The 16252-nt window shown below is 50.4% G+C and overlaps 2 protein-coding genes across 5 annotated transcripts in view; one reads left to right on the forward strand and one right to left on the reverse strand.

Moving 5' to 3' along the window:
* KPNA7 (karyopherin subunit alpha 7) overlaps nucleotides 1–16252 on the reverse strand; it is a 122346-nt gene that overhangs the window by 55728 nt on the left and 50366 nt on the right. The window lies entirely within an intron of this gene.
* The window catches only part of MYH16 (myosin heavy chain 16), a 61927-nt gene that overhangs the window by 9177 nt on the left and 36498 nt on the right, over nucleotides 1–16252 (forward strand). For all 3 annotated transcript variants that reach the window (XM_040455899.1, XM_040455898.1, XM_040455897.1), the window contains 11 exons: nucleotides 1077–1180; nucleotides 1998–2136; nucleotides 2504–2772; nucleotides 4439–4609; nucleotides 6045–6224; nucleotides 7864–7990; nucleotides 8769–8827; nucleotides 10179–10266; nucleotides 11048–11165; nucleotides 12357–12477; nucleotides 16086–16222. In XM_040455899.1, the coding sequence (XP_040311833.1) occupies nucleotides 1077–1180; nucleotides 1998–2136; nucleotides 2504–2772; nucleotides 4439–4609; nucleotides 6045–6224; nucleotides 7864–7990; nucleotides 8769–8827; nucleotides 10179–10266; nucleotides 11048–11165; nucleotides 12357–12477; nucleotides 16086–16222 (1513 nt within the window). The remainder of the gene's footprint in view (nucleotides 1–1076; nucleotides 1181–1997; nucleotides 2137–2503; nucleotides 2773–4438; nucleotides 4610–6044; nucleotides 6225–7863; nucleotides 7991–8768; nucleotides 8828–10178; nucleotides 10267–11047; nucleotides 11166–12356; nucleotides 12478–16085; nucleotides 16223–16252) is intronic.

Below are 16252 nucleotides of genomic sequence, written 5' to 3' on the forward strand. Positions count from 1 at the left end.
CCACCAAAGACTAGGGACCTCTCCCCACTCACAAGTGGGCTTTATTTGTGTTGGACACACTGTCCCTTTTAATTAACGGACGGCATTTTGAAATTGGAAGACTTCACATAAAACAAAACAAAACAAATCACCACCCTTGGATTTGAGGCCACTGGCTTGTTGATAAACTCACAAGCGTGGGTAGTGTGCTCCATGAGGGGCAAGTCTTTCACCGACAACACTAGGGTCTCTGAACCAATGAGTGGAATTTGATAGTAATCCCTGTTATAAGTAAAACAAGACAAAACAAAAAACATCACCAACTTCTTGTTTCTCTGAAGTTATAGAAGATCCAGCAGCCATGGCCCTGCCCTCCCACACGGCTCCAATCAAGGCAGTCGGATGGTGGTGGCCCCTTCAGATGGGGCTCAAGCTCTCCTGGTTGCCACACTCGCCACCAAGCCCCACTGCATCCCTGACCCTTGAGCAGGGTGACCGCCCACATTTATCTTCCTTCTTGGGCTCTAGTTTTTCTCAACAGTAGAGATGAAGGAAAATGAAAGTATTTCTTGCACCAACGTCTCCTCCAAAAGCAGAAAAACAAAGACAGATCAAGAGGGGCACACATTTGAGGAAAAATCGAAGTGTGTATCTTTGTAAAAGCACAATCTTCACGCTTCTTACGTGCCAGTGATTGTTATTGCCCGCTGCAATCATTGTGTTACCTTCTGCCTTAGAATGTAAATGGCTTTTTCTAGGGGAGAGGAAGGGGAAAATAAATAGGACTTAATTTATTCCCCAAATATCTACAGGGCACCCAGGAGGTGCCAGGTACTGGGCCAAGTGATGGAGGACACAACCAAGTTCCCGAGACCCTCTTGCTATCCTAAAACTCCTCATGTACCCTTTTCAAATCTCTCCATGACTCTGGGTGATCCCTGAGGGTAGGGATCATATCTTATTCAGCTCTGTAGCCCCATGATGCCCCCTGCATCATGCCGGGCACATGAGAGGCATTTAGGGGATACGGCTTAGAAAGGAAAGAGAAGAAAACCGCAGGTCACCAAGCTGCTAATCTGCTTTCCTGCTCTTGGCAGAGACTTTGCTGCTGGTCCCCAACCCTAAGGAGTACCACTGGGTGAGCCAGGGCGTCACAGTGGTGGAGAACATGGACGACGGGGAAGAGCTGCAGATCACAGACGTGAGTGGGTGGGCGTGGCCGGCACACCACAGGGACAGCCAAGACGGAAACTGTGGGGCCCTGCATGCGCTGCCACTGGAATTGGGGTGGGGCCACCCAGAGCAGCCAGGCAGCGGCCCAGATTCTCCCCCCGGGGGTCTCCCGGGCTGCAGCTGGCTCTTCTCTCCCGCCCGTCACAGCAAGCAGAATTGAACTAGGATTCCACAGAACCTAAGGGGCCATCTGCTTCACGTCCTGGCTAGAAGTGACCCTCCAGTCTCTTAAGTTCCCACCGCACCCTCTCTCTCTCTCTCTCTCTCTCTCTCTCTCCTCTTATCACTCCAAGCACCTGTAACTTCTGTTAGGGTATTTGTGTCCACTCTCCTCTTTGATGGTAGAATTGATTCGTGATGCATCTTGGCCTTGCCCTCTCCCAGGACCTAGCATGAAGCCTGAACAGTAATAATGATGGTAATAATAATGCCACCTCCAATGTGTTATTGTGTATCTAATTCTCACTGTGTGTGAAGTAATGGCCTAAACATTTACACATCATTTCAGTTTATCCTTATGACCACCTACTATCCCCATTTTGCAGATGGATAAACAGAGGCCAGGAAGGTTAGATAAACACAAATGACGATAGTGCAGAGCATTTGGTCTGGGCCCCTGGGAGGAAAACAGACCTGTCTCTGGCCAGGGTGTGTCTGACCTCCAGAGCCCACACCGTCTTGCCGTGGCCCATCAGGGCCAGCCCACAACTGCAGTGCCGTGGCCTCTGTTCTGTGGAACGAGAAGCCAGGAGTTTCTTGCCTTTCTCTTCCCTGTGGACTTGCAGGTTGCCTTTGACGTGCTGGGCTTCAGCGCCGACGAAAAGATTGGCATTTATAAGCTGACCGGGGGCATCTTGCATTTTGGCAACATGAAGTTCAAGCAGAAGCCCAGAGAGGAGCAGGCTGAAGTGGACACCACGGAGGGTAGGTGTTTGGCTGTTCAGGGAGGAGGCAGCACCAGTGGCGGGGGCTCACAGACCTCTGAGGCTTTGTGAACATTTCAGAGACATGCTATAAACCAAGAACGTTCCTTGGATGTCCAGACATCAATAATAATCAGAGAGACAGGACAGAGGGTCAGAGCCATAGTTTCGGTTTCTTTACTCTGCTTTGCCACTTGACCTTGAGCGAGTGTGGAAACCATCTCAGACCTCCGTTTTCTCATTGGCAACACGGGGTCTCTGCCACCCTGCCCTTACCCCCTTCCCTAAACACAATAGATGGTGCCGGGCTTCTCCGGGGCAGGGCATCATCTTTCTTTCACCCGCCTGCTTTTTCTGTCCCTACTCAGTGGCTGACAAAGTTGCCCATCTCATGGGTCTCAATTCCGGGGAGCTCCAGAAGGGCATCACCAGGCCCCGGGTCAAAGTAGGCAATGAGTTTGTGCAGAAGGGCCAGAATATGGAACAGTGCCACAACTCCATCGGGGCTCTGGGCAAGGCCATCTATGACAAGATGTTCAAGTGGCTGGTGGTCAGGATCAACAAGACCTTGGACACCAAGATGCAGAGGCAATTCTTCATCGGCGTGCTGGACATCGCTGGCTTCGAGATCTTTGAGGTGTGCCTGCCCTGGCATTCTGTTTCTGCTTTGGGGTGGCCATTTTTCTTCCAGAAGCTACTTCTTTCTCACCGTGGTTCTCTGGTTTCTCATCTCGGACCTGGGGCGGGCCAATCTCAGTTATTTGCTCTTTATTTATTTATTTATTTATTTATTTATTTAGAGGGGGAGGGAGGGAGAGAGCGAGTGAGCAAGCTGATGTACCAGCACAACACTGGTGACCTCTCACCTTTTTCCTACACAAGAGACACTCGGGTCTCATCCCAGGCTAGTGCAGTGGGTCAGGAATATTTTAGCTTTGTAACTGAAGGCCGCATGATTAGGGGTCGGTCGATCTGGTTCTGGACTCAGGTTGGCCATCAACTAGCTATGTGGCCTTAGGAAAGTAGCTATCCCTCTCTGAGCCTCAGTTTTCTCAAGTCTAAAATGAACCAACGGGGAGAGATGATCTATAAAGTCCATTTCACTCCACTATCCTATTATTTTAAGAATTTCTACTGGCCACAGATGGATTTAAAAAAAAAAAAAAAAAATTACCCCAATTTTTTTCAGGCTCTAAAAGGCTAATTTGGCCGCTGTTTCCAAGAGAGTCATTTAATTTCGTAGGTAGAAGGAGGCTTAGAGTTTCTGGACTGTGCTCCCTGGTATCCTGGGGAGCCACTGAGAGCCAGCAGGGGAGGGACGAGAGGAAGGGAGGATGACATGTGCCAACAGCAAAGTGTGTGCTATAGACAAACAGGGTTCGAATCCCATCTTGGGCCACTTCCAAGCCGTGTGCCTCTGTTTCTCCACGTATTAATGGGGACACTAATCATTCTTGCCTCATCAGGTTTTGAGCAGAGGCATCTCAGTGCAGGGTCTAGCACGTGTGTGTGCTCTGTGACTACAATGGCACCTCTGCTTTAGCCTGGGGTTTCATCAAGAGAAAGCACTCTCTGGTTTTTTGTTAAAGGCTTGTAAACCCCTCAAGCCCTTTCATCCTACAGATGAGGATTAAAAAAACTACACACAGAGAACTGTCCAAAGGCACACAGCAGGGCAGAATCCATAAAGCCTCTCAAATGATTTCTATCCTGGAAAAAAAAAAAAAAAAAAGATTCCGCAATGATTTTCTTTTTCTTTCTTTTTTAAGTTTATTTATTCTGACAGAGAGAGAGAGAGCCCAAGCAGGGGAGGGACAGAGAGAGGGAGAGAGAATCTCAAACAGGCTCCGCACTGTCAATGCACAGCCTGATGTGGGGCTCAAACTCACGAACTGTGAGATCATGACCTGAGCTCAGATCAAGAGTAGGACGCTTAACCAACTGCACCACCCAGGCACCCCTCCATAATGATTTTCATTAACTACAGGAGACGGCATCCGAGGTTTGGGCGCCCCCTGTCCTCCCCTTCCCTCCTACTTCCCTCTGCCCCCTTCTGCCCCCACCCTCCTCTGCAGGTGCTAAGCTGCTCTGTGCCTTTGCAGGGGATGGTCACCGAGAAGGGCTTCTTGCAGGGCTGATGCAGCACCGTCCCAGGGTCGGTGTTCAAGCATCTGGGCAGCGCCTGACGCTAGTTGGCCCTCAGCAAATTTGAGCTCTGCTTGTCACTTGTCCCTCAGTCCCGGCCCCCGGGAGGCTCTGTCTGGGTCCCGGCTGACACCCTGCTCTCTGCCCTCCCTCCTCAGTTCAACAGCTTTGAGCAGCTGTGCATCAACTTCACCAACGAGAAGCTGCAACAGTTTTTCAACCACCACATGTTCGTGCTGGAGCAGGAGGAGTACAAGAGGGAGGGCATCGAGTGGGTCTTCATCGACTTTGGCCTTGACCTGCAGGCCTGCATTGACCTCCTGGAAAAGGTAACTCGCTGCTCAGAGGAGGGGCTTCGAGAGAGAGGCCAGGACCCTGATCAGGGCTTGCCCCTCAGAAGGGGACTTCACGGGGACCCGCAGGGAAGTGGCACCAGCAACACCACTAAGGACCTTGGTTAGTCTGACCTCTAGCTTCCTCTCTGCAAAATGGGTACAACAGTGATTGCAATGGTCACCATTAGTTGGGCTGTTATATGCCTCAACTCATTGGATCATCACAAGCTACCACATATATGGCAGGGTGTGTGTGTGTGTGTGTGTGTGTGTGTGTGTGTGTGACACAATACAACCATTTCACAGATGGGAACATTAAGGCACAGAGAAGGGAAGAAACTTGTCCAAGATTATACACCCTGTGAATGGCACAGTCAGGTTCTAACCCAGACAACCTAATCGCCACCCCTGTAGTCACACCATCAGGAATGTTCTAGCAAATGGCCTAATTCAAGAATATATACTGTTCAAGCAAATGCAGAAAAGGGACAGGAAAAGGACATTGACAGGACAGATGACAAAATGTGAACAGTCTGTTCATAGTATTGTATCAATGTTAATTTTCTGGTTTTCATTGTCGTTACCAAGCATGCATTAACATTTGGAGAAGCTGAATGAAGGACGTGTAGGAATGCTCTGCACTCTTTTGCAAGTTTAAAATTATTAAAAAGTAAAAATTCAAGAGATAGGAGAAAGAATATATGTTGTCTCTGAGACTCAGCCTAGGGGTGAGAAAGCAGGCTGGGGTCCCCGATGTAAGCCCAGCCTCAACCTCCCAGGAAAAGAGTCTCCCCGAACAGGCTGCACACACAATCTACCTGTCCTCTAACACCAACAAATACCCCCCTGTCCGGCTGTCACAGAGCCTGAAATGTCCCTCATGTTTGAGCTTTGGGGTTAAGCACTGCCCTCTTCCAGAAATTTTTAGAAATCCAGACCCTCCATAGATATTAAGTCACTGACAGTTTTATGAGCTCCCATGTGAGCTCTCCTCTTCTTTGAGAAGAACCATATGTGGTTCTTGGTAGCCAGGAACGTCACGGAGGGCAGGAGCGGATAACAGAGAATTAAATGCAGAGAGGACGGGTGTCACTGATTTCACCATTTCCCTGAGGGCCAAGGCTGCCTGGCACCACTGTTTGGGAGGGATTAGCATTTGGGGAGCTAAGTAGCCCTTTCAGACTTCCATCTCCCCTTCTGTTAGACTCAATGAATTCTAGTCTCTTTCAAGTGTAAATGGCCTTGGCATTCGAAGACCAGACCTTGGAGCAGCTTCACCGTTCCTGGGGGTCTATGCCCAGAGTTCTGCTTCCTGGCTGGCCACGCGGGTGTCTGAGGCACCCCTCCCACCACCCCCAGGCCAACACCTGAGCGGCCCCGTTGGGGTCCTACGGCCTCCTCTAACAACATCCACCGCTCTTCCTTCTAGCCCATGGGCATCTTCTCCATCTTGGAGGAACAGTGTGTCTTCCCCAAGGCCACCGACGCCACCTTCAAGGCGGCCCTGTATGACAACCACCTGGGAAAGTCCAGCAACTTCCTCAAGCCCAAGGGAGGCAAAGGCAAGGGGCCCGAGGCCCACTTCGAGCTCGTCCACTATGCAGGCACCGTGAGTACCCTGTTGGCATCTCCTGTGGCCATCTATCTTCTTGCTGCAGGCGGCTCTGGCTATTGTAGGTCCTTCCTGCCGTGACCTTGCTGAGGCTTCCTGCCTCCAGCTGGTGCAGCAGCCATAGAACAGGGTGATCAGCTCAGTAAAATGACCCCTGAGTCATACTTCCTCATCACTTCTTCCTCTGAGAAATCCAAAGCAATCCAGCCAAGGATGCCTGCCAGGGAACCGCCAGCAGTTCACCTGCTGGGGCCACGCCATTGTTTGCGGCCCTTGGTTTCACAGCTGCACTTAGATCTTGGACAGAATTTACAACACATGCAAAAAAGGGAAAAAAGTCCACGAGCCTATCAATTACCCCCCAATGGATTAACTTATCCTTCTGACGGCTCATGGCCACCAAAGCAACAAAACGACATCTCTGGAGTGGCTTTTTCACTCATGACAAACTTAGTCCTTGGGGAAGAGGGAATTAGCTTCTTATTTGAATAACTGATAGGGGAGACCACGTTTGTTCAGCCAGCTCTTGACAATGTGTTTTATTTCCCTGCGATTTGCGGTATTGCTGTAAACGCCCGTGCTCCCTGTTACCACTGGAGTTTGTTGAGCTTCTGTGGGTTTAACTGCAGGGAAACAGCAGCCTTAGCACAGAGCTGTCAGGAAAGCTGCTCTTGGATCGGGCATCGGGGCCAGGATTTTATGACCTCATCAACCATAACAATGCCAATTACTTGCAAAATGAATTATGCCAACAAGTAAACAGCAGCTTTGGAGGCCGACTGCAGTGCTCCGCCTCACCTCCCACGATGAAATGAGAGGGCTCTGTATTGATAGCAATGGAATATTCAAAGTCTAATGGGACCTATGCACCTCCAAGAAGGCTCTAAAGTAAGGCCCGCAGGTGATAAATGTCTTTATGCTCTACAGGGGAAGGAAAGCCCAAAGGTTTCTGCTTCTTATCTGTTTTCCTCGGTTCCCTACGCTCAGTGGAAGAATTTGAAATGCGCCTTCCTCTTTGCCTCCCCAGCTAGGGCCACGTAGCAAAACAGGAAATAGAAATTAATGGATGTCCAATTAACTAAACACATGGATCCCATGTGGCCCTTTCCACCAGGCAATGGCCAAGGGATGTGTGCCCTTGAGCAAGGGGAGACTAGACACCCTTGTAGGGAGCTCTTCATGTAGCTCAGGATTTCCCTGGTCGAGGCCAGTCAGTCAGAGCAAGGGCTGAGCCTGGAAGAAGATCAACCCACCTGGGTGGAAAAAGAGCCAGGAGGTCAGGGAGGCTCAGAGTAGCCAGCCGAACCAGACTTGCAAGAGGAGGTCACACCCTGACAGAAAGTAGCTGGGGAGTCCTGTTTTGTGGGGAAAGCTCGGAGACAGGGTGACCTAAACAGGCAAACTGCAAATGCCCATGAAAGCAGATAATGGGGACTCCACCTCTTACTGTGGTTCAGGGACATCCCAGGACTCCAGGAAAGTCATCAGGTCAAGAGCTGAAGCCCCAGGAGATGGGGTTGGAGGTTGATCTTGCGAACCCAGAGCAGGCAGAACCTGTAGGTAGAGGTTCTGGCCGTGGGACCCAAAAGGTGGATGCTAGACCTGGAAGGTAACCACTGGCGCTTGTCCCCTCCAGGTGGGTTACAACATCACAGGATGGCTGGAGAAGAACAAAGACCCCCTGAATGAAACAGTGGTGGGCTTGTTCCAGAAATCATCCTTGGTGCTACTGGCCCTTCTCTTCAAAGAAGAGGAGGCTCCAGGTACGAATGACCCCTTGTTGTGTCCAGTCCCCCTGTGCTGATGCCCTTTAGTGGCCAAAATGGAAACAAGGAAACAAAACTCACCTTATTCAACTCCTGCAAAGTGGATGAATGGGTGACAAGTTACTTGAGGGAGGCCATGGATGACAGTGCAGTGGAGAGGTGCGCATGCATCCTGCGAGAGTTTCCATCAACTGTACTGCCCGCTGGGCCCGTGTCACCTCTGGGTGGAGCAATACTGCTTTGGAAGAGTGGATGCCCAAATGCGTGTGCTTATTTTCTGCTCCCCGCTCTCCTCTGTCTGAGGCTCAGGCCAAGCCCAGCCCTGCCTCCTACCCAATCGAGGTCGTGTGGCCCACAGGGAGTGGCCTGGATGGGAGCTGCCCAAGGTGGCTGCCACTCAGTGGGGCAAGAGCTGCAAATTTCCTTGAATTCATTGACGTTTTCACCACCAACGTGCAATGCCTCCAGATGGTCTGCAGGCTCTTCTTCCTGCCCCGGCAATGGGAACAGTTTGTCCCTATGTGTAGCCCTAAGTCACAAAGGGCTACACCCTCTCCAGAGAGCATAGTGCTCCTTTTGACCATTAGACCATGGTCATCCCACTCAACCCTTCCCTGGTAGATGTCCTTTTCCTGGTGTGAGGGCCCCCACCTCACCTAGTCCTAAGAAAAGCCTTTTTAAACCATAGAATGTGTCTCCTCGACATGGAGCACTGAATGGGGCTGCCTGTCTCCATGCTGCGTTTTGACATGAAACGTGTGTTTTTCTTCCTCAGCTGGAAGCAAGAAGCAGAAGAGGGGGTCTTCCTTCATGACAGTCTCCAACTTCTACAGGGTAAGTAGGGGCTGCCCCAGAGGCCACTGTGCATCCAGTGAACCCTCCTTTCCATTGAACACTCCCTTCTAATGGTGTGGTGGTCTGGCTTCCACCTCCCAGCCCAGGACAGGACGAGTTCATTTCTATGCCTACGGTTGCCTCTTCCATGTAAGGAGTCTGTTTCCTTCCAAAGGGGTCACAGAACCACAGGACCTCAGAGCAGAAAAGACCCTTAGAGATGGTTCAGTCCAACCACATCATTTCGGACTGAAACCCAGGGAGTGGCATCATTGGAGATATCAGTGCCTAAGATCTTGAGCCCCAGAGTTGGCTGGCAGATCCTCTGGGCCGGTCACAACTTCCACAGATTTGGGGCATTACTGGGGATACGTTCCAAAATGCAGAAAGGCAGCCAATAGGGAGATGTGGCCCGAAGAAAGATTTCAATATTTGCCAAGGATCTAGCCGCCTGGAAGCGGAGTGGGCTACCTCATTGGAGGAATCCAAGCAGAGGAGGAGGGAACCTCCATAGGGAGGTTAACAACGGGCAGGGCTTCGTCCTCACAGGCACTATGGTTCCTTCTAGTATCGAGACTCTATGATGAGCCAGCGCTGAATCAAGAAGGGCCCTGCTTATTGAAAACCACGTCACCTTGGGCAAGTCCCTCTGAGATGACAGACGGCCACTGCCCAATATGCCATCCATGATGGTAGCCACTAGCCACACATGGCTAGTGAGTGCTTGAAAAGAGGCTGGTGCAGCAGAAGAACTCAATTTGAATTTACATTTTAACTTAATTAATTGCACTCTAGGGGCACCTGGGTGGCTCAGTCGGTTAAGCATCTGATCTTAGCTCAGGTCACGATCTCACAGTTTGTGGGCTCCAGCCCCGTGTCTGGCTCTGTGCTGACAGCTTGGGGCCTGGAGCCTTGCTTTGGGTTCTGTGTCTCCCTCTCTCTCTGCCCCTCCCCTGCTCATGCTCTCTCTCTCTCTCAAAAGTAAATAAACATTAAAAAATTTTTAAAAAGACATGAATTAGGGGCGCCTGGGTGGCGCAGTCGGTTAAGCGTCCGACTTCAGCCACGTCACGATCTCGCACTCCGTGAGTTCGAGCCCCGCGTCAGACTCTGGGCTGATGGCTCGGAGCCTGGAGCCTGTTTCCGATTCTGTGTCTCCGTCTCTCTCTGCCTCTCCCCCGTTCGTGCTCTGTCTCTCTCTGTCCCAAAAATAAATTTAAAAAAACGTTGAAAAAAAAGACATGAATTAGTTGAAATCTAAATAAAGACCTGTCCTGAGCATCGGTATCCTGCAACACCAACACTGAGCTTATTAACTCATTCTTTCTTCTCCTTTTTCCTCCACCCCCAGGAGCAGTTGAATAAGCTGATGGCCACCCTCCACAGCACGGCTCCCCATTTTGTCCGCTGCATTGTCCCCAACGAGTTCAAGCAATCAGGTACATCATGGGGACATGTCTCCCTGCTGGAAGTCCTCAGGCTCTGTGAAGTGTTTGCTTAAACTACATACCCTTTCTTGTTTTTAGCATAGTGAACACGTAGAGAGCAGTTTAGTATTTTTGAAACCTTATGTATTGTTTCTCTTCTTTACCAACCTCTCCTCCCACCAATTTTTCAAACTTGGGACAGTTTTGACCCAATGAAACAATAACCGTTAATAAAAATAGCTAATGTTTGTTGCACACAAACTGTGAGCCAGGTATAAATGAAATCCGCTTTTTAAAAAATTTGTAATGTTTCTTTATTTTTGAGAGAGAGAGTGAGAGAGAGACAGAGGATTCGAAGCAGGCTCTGTCTGCACTGTCAATGCAGAGCCCAATGTGGGGCTTGAACTCACTAACCGTGAGATCATGACCTGAGGCGAAGTCGGACACTTAACTGACTGAGCCACCCAGGTGCCCTGAATTAAGTTCACTTTTAATCACGAGGGATGACTAGGGCACAAAATGGGGCACTGAAAGGATCCCCCAAAATGGATCCCCCAAAATCATATTCTAGCTGTTTTGTAAAGTGAAAATCATGTTCTGGCTGGGTGAGAACCAGCTAGAAGTCATACTCAGGAGGGCCTTTGGTCTTGGCTGAATTGTGGGGCCCTGCGTGCAATGACGGGAGGAGACTGGGGTTGACAACACAGACGTTCAGTTAGCTTTCTGCAGCGACAAGGAGTGGCCTGTGCCACCCTAGAACACTGACTACATCCTGCACCCTCCCTCTTGGCAGGCGTGGTGGACGCCCACCTGATCATGCACCAGCTGGCTTGCAACGGAGTCCTGGAAGGCATCCGTATTTGCAGGAAGGGCTTCCCAAACAGGATGCTGTACCCAGAGTTCAAACAGAGGTGAGTGATGTCTTCCTGATAGCCTGAGTACAGTTCTCAGTTTCCAGGGATGGACTGATTGATAAATATAGTCCTGTTGTAGCAGATGCTGCGGGTACGATGACGGCAGCTCACTACCTGAGTACACCTTGGCCTGACCTTCAACTGCGAGAACCTGCATTTCTGTGCCTGAGGGGCTTTCTCTGGCTCTTGAACCAGCTTTGTTACTTGGCAGGCTGAAAGTCTCAGGAATTAATGCCTTCCCCAGGAGCGGCCCATAACCAATGACTTACAGACAACTGGCATATCAGCATTTCAATTCCCTCACTCTTCTGGTGGGCTATGAGTGGGGCTCCCAGATAAATGTCTAACAACAGGTTCTCCAGGTTACGTTTTTAAAAAATGATAAAAATTAAGAAATTAAAAAGCCCTGATTTGTAGTGTCTTCAGATTTCCATGGTGTAAACACTCCCATGGCTGATTTCGAGCCAAGCGATGTGACACCAGTGAATGTGGGGTTGAGGAGAGATTCACCCAATTGGCTCTTGCCGGCCGGTAGGAGTTGGTCTCAGCACACCACTGTTCCCAGTACCCCCTAGCAACATTAATCCCCAGCTGCCCATTCTGATAACTGACCTGATAACATGCCTCTTATTGACTGCCCTGTCCCCCTCCCCAACTCTGCCATCCCCCAAGTAAACTATTTGCATTTGGATACCTTGTCCCAGGGTCTGCTTCTGGGGGAACCCAAAGTAACACCTCCACCTTAGGGATTATTTCCCTTCTACCCACTCCCTACATACTAGAACATAGGACCATAGGTTGATGGACAAGTCATTAGAGGTCATCCTGTCCAAGCCCTCTGAAGGCTTTACACAGGGAAGGACTTGTCTAAATCACAAAGGGGGCTGCTTGCAGGCCAGAAAAATAAGTGCTTTTCCTATGTCTGGAAGAAAGGATCAGGAAGGAAAATTTTTAGTGTTTTCATTTCTAGGAGCACCAGCCCTTTGAACTCCTGACCCACACAGACATTCACTCCCCAATGTCTCCTGCCAGTCCCACCCCAGTGCCTGCCTCGGGCATCTGCAGAACAGGTCTAACCATGATTCCAAGGCCATCACAAAGACCAATGGATGGGTCAACTACATGGATGTACTTCCTGAACTGCCAGCTCGGGCGTGATGGTGGCTGTCATCATCTCTCTCCCAACAGGTACCAAGTGCTGAACCCCAATGTGATTCCTCAGGGGTTTGTAGACAACAAGAAGGCCTCAGAGCTGCTGCTCGGGTCCATTGACCTGGATATGAATGAATACAAAATTGGGCATACCAAGGTAGGGGCTTCTGGTGATACTCCCTCCCTCCACCACTCAGCCTCGTCCCAAGAAGGTGGGCTTCAGGGTGTGAATTCCAGCTTGGCCGCTGACCAGTTGCCTGCCTTAGGCAAGCCCCACGGCTGCTGAGAGCCTCAGTTTCCTCCTCTGCAAAAGTAGGGCTGATACAGCTGATCTCATGGGATTCGGGGGTGATTAGTGATAACGTGGGTGAGAACCCAGCTCGGACAGGTACATAATAAATGGCAGGTTATTTCCTAGTACTGTATGAGCCCCAATCAGAATCAAGGTCCTGGATTTTACTGGGGCATGGAGGTATGTGTGTGGGGGTGAGGTCTGAGAGCAAAGCACCATAATCCCAGCCCACCCACACCGAAAGCTCCAGCCCTGAGCTGGCAGGTGAGTTGGGGGTGACTCAGAGAGGCTGCCTGATCTTGACTCACAGGGCCTGGGCTGCCGTGTGTCTGTCCCACTTCCTGGCCCTGCAGAGTCTTGTCGGGACTGTAAGGGCCAGCCAGGCTAATGGTGCAAGGTGTCCATCTATAGCTGCCCAACCAGACTGCACCCAACATGACAAGCAGGGCGACCCAGGAGGGGTACTAGCTTTACATTCAGGAGCATCAGGCTCAAAGCCTAGTTCTGTGTAGCCCAGGACAGATGAACTACCTCTCCAAGTCTCATGGATGCCACAGGCAACATGGCTTCCCTACAGGCTTGGTAGAGGACGCGGACACTTTGCAAATGCTCATAGAGCACCTCCGTGTGCCAAGCATGGTTCAAGGCTCTAGGAATACACCAGTGAACAGAACAGGAAGAGTTCCTAAGCCCCTAGAGCTTGCTTCATGGTAGTGAGCATTAGCAGAATTGTAATGCTGCTCTGGAATCCTCCAGAACTGCGAGCTCTGGCCTCCTTCACAATTGAGAAATGCTGTGTATAGCTAAATTGACTTATAGGAACACTGCAGGTTTTGTCATAGAGTCGCTGAATACTTGAGTGGGAGAGAACCTCAGAGACCAGTTCTTTTCCCCACCCCCACCTTTGAAGGAGCGGAACCTTGAGGAAGCCTGGAGAGGGTCGTGGAGGTGATGTGCCCAATTCCACAGTACTAGGCAGAATGGAGCAGGCCCCAGGCCGCATGACACTGGGTCATGGGAAAGGGGATGGGGCTGCTGTTGCCAACATTTGATGCAGTTACTGGCTGGGCAAATGGACTGCATTTTGCTGTTGTTCAATGTTGCATTGGGCACCTCAGGTCCAGGTAGAGTCCTGGGGATCCTGGGGATAGCTTTCCAAGCTTCACCCAAGTTTCCAAGATTCAACCGTGTTGGTTGGTACATGACATTCAGTCATTGTCCCTGCCATATCATGCTTGGGGACAAGGACCAGGCAGGCTCTGGTGGCAGAGGCAGAGCAGAGAACAGGATGATTTTGCCTGTAAACTGTGTCCCCACACCCAGCCACATGCTCACCTCACTGCTCCTAAAAGGACACAACTCAATGACAATTCATTTTGAAATATCAAGAAACATTTTATGAAATCAAGCCCAATGTCTCTACCCCATCATGGCTAGCTAGCTCTTTGGGTTTTTGTGGGGGAGGAAGGCAGGTGGAGGGAGCATTCTTTTCCATTCTTTTCCTGTTGGTATCCATAGCATCCGCATAAAGGATTTAATCAAGAGCTCTGCTCCTGGCCTCAAGGTGTGGAGTTACAGAGTCTTAGAGCTGGGAGGACTCAGGGTCCTGCACTCCCATTGAACAGGAGGGGAGTTAGAGGCCTCCCAAGAGGGAGTGGCTTGGCTAGGGTCACATAGCACATCCAAGGAGGCTGAGGCCAGGTACAGGTCTCCTGGCTCCTTCTATCCCTCTAGAAGTTTCTATCATGTCCTATTGGAAGACTATAAAAAGATGTTACATTAAGAAACATAACTGATAATAAAGTCACCACCCATGGGCCCACTTAAAAATCCAGAATCTCTTCTCATCTCTTTCCTCCCCTTCCTCCCCACCCCCAGGAGTAACCCCTTGCTCCGAATGCTAACCATCCCCCTGCCTTTTAAAAAATAGTTTTGTCACATACGCACATGAAAGTACCACACTCGATATAATCTTCTGTAGCATGCTTCTAACACTCATTCATGTTTCCAAGATTCATCCTTGTTGGTCAGTATAGGACATTCACTCATTGTCACCACCGTATCATGCTGCCTCAGACAGCCACATAACAATTATCCTTTCTCCTGCCCTTGGAAATTGATTTTTTTTTTCCCTCTGCAGTTATCAACAAATGCTGCTTTGAGTATCTTTGCACATGATCCCGTGTAGAGGTTTCTCCAGAACGAAATTCTCAACCTTGGCTATACATTAGAATCACTTTGGGGAGGGATAAAAATACCAATGCCTGAGCCTCACTCCAGAAATTGTTTGAAATCACTGTGCAGGCATCGGTATCTTTCCAACCCTCTAGGTAGGAGAGATGTGCAGCCGGGGTTGAGATGTACTAACACGGCAGAGGACAGTTGACTGTTTCAGGGTATGCAAACAACTAACTTGATGAGGGAATGCCAACCCTTTTTCCAAAACTGTTGTACCAATCTACCCTCCCCTGATCCACAACCGTGCCAACACCCGTGCTCTCGAAAAGTCTTAAAAGTCACAGGTGGAGGGAGGAGTGAATGTTACCTTGCAACCTTAATCTGTATTTGCTGGAAATCTGGTGTTTCCTGATGTAACACACTGCAAAGTTGGGTATTTCCTGATCTTTCTAACCCACTGCAAAGCTTTCTCACACACACCAGAGCTGGGTGCCTGAAACTGTGCAGCACTGGTAAAGCTCTGTATCCTTCTACAAAGTCAACCTCTCCCCCGCCCAACACCACCCCCTCTTCCCACTCCCAGATCCTAGGAGACCGTGACTGTCTACTGGCCGTTTGCATAGCAGTTAAAGGAGGCCCCTTGCCACCGTCGTGCTGGGCAGTCACCACAGCAGTGAGGATTATAACGATCTAACACATTTTTAAAAAATGTTTATTTATTTTGAGAGAAAGGGAGTGTGAGCAGGGCAGGGGCACAGAGAGAGAGGGAGAGAGAGACTCCTAAACAGTCTCCGAGCTGTCAGCGCAGAGCCCAATGTGGGGCTCGATCCCATGAACCCGTGAGATGGAGAGTCAGATGCTTGAGCTGCCAGGTGCCCCAACCTATCATATTTTACTTACCACTTCACAGTTTACGTGAGACTTTCCCACCCAGTTATCTCTATTTACTCCTTATAGCAGCCCTGTCAGGGAGGGATCAACATCCCCATTTCACAAATGGGGAACTGAGGCCCTGAGATGTGAGGAGACGCGTCCAAGGTGACCCAGCCGGCGAGTGCAAGGCCAGAGCTGGAACTCATAGGAGGCTGAGAGGAAACAGACACAGAGGCTGGCAGTGGCCCCGCTATTGGGGATGTCCAGGCCAGGGCCAGCTGTTCCCAAGGGGCCTCAAACACCAGCACCAGACTGGGTCTCTTAACTTTCAAGGCCCTTTCTGAACCTCTGGGGCTTGCCTCACAAGTGGCCGCCATCGGCAACAGCTGGGCCTCGTGCAGAGGAGTGTGCCTTTCCCACAGGTATTCTTCCGAGCGGGCATCCTGGCTAAGCTTGAGGACATGCGGGACGAGCGTCTGGCCAAGATCATGACAATGCTGCAGTGTCGCCTGCGGGGCTTCCTCATGAGGATCGAGTTCAAGAAGATGCTGGAGCGAAGGTAGCACTCACAAACACGGGTGGGGCGGGG

Source organism: Herpailurus yagouaroundi, unplaced genomic scaffold (genome assembly GCF_014898765.1).
Source record: "Herpailurus yagouaroundi ecotype Mexico unplaced genomic scaffold, PumYag 216, whole genome shotgun sequence".
Lineage (NCBI taxonomy): Eukaryota > Metazoa > Chordata > Mammalia > Carnivora > Felidae > Herpailurus > Herpailurus yagouaroundi.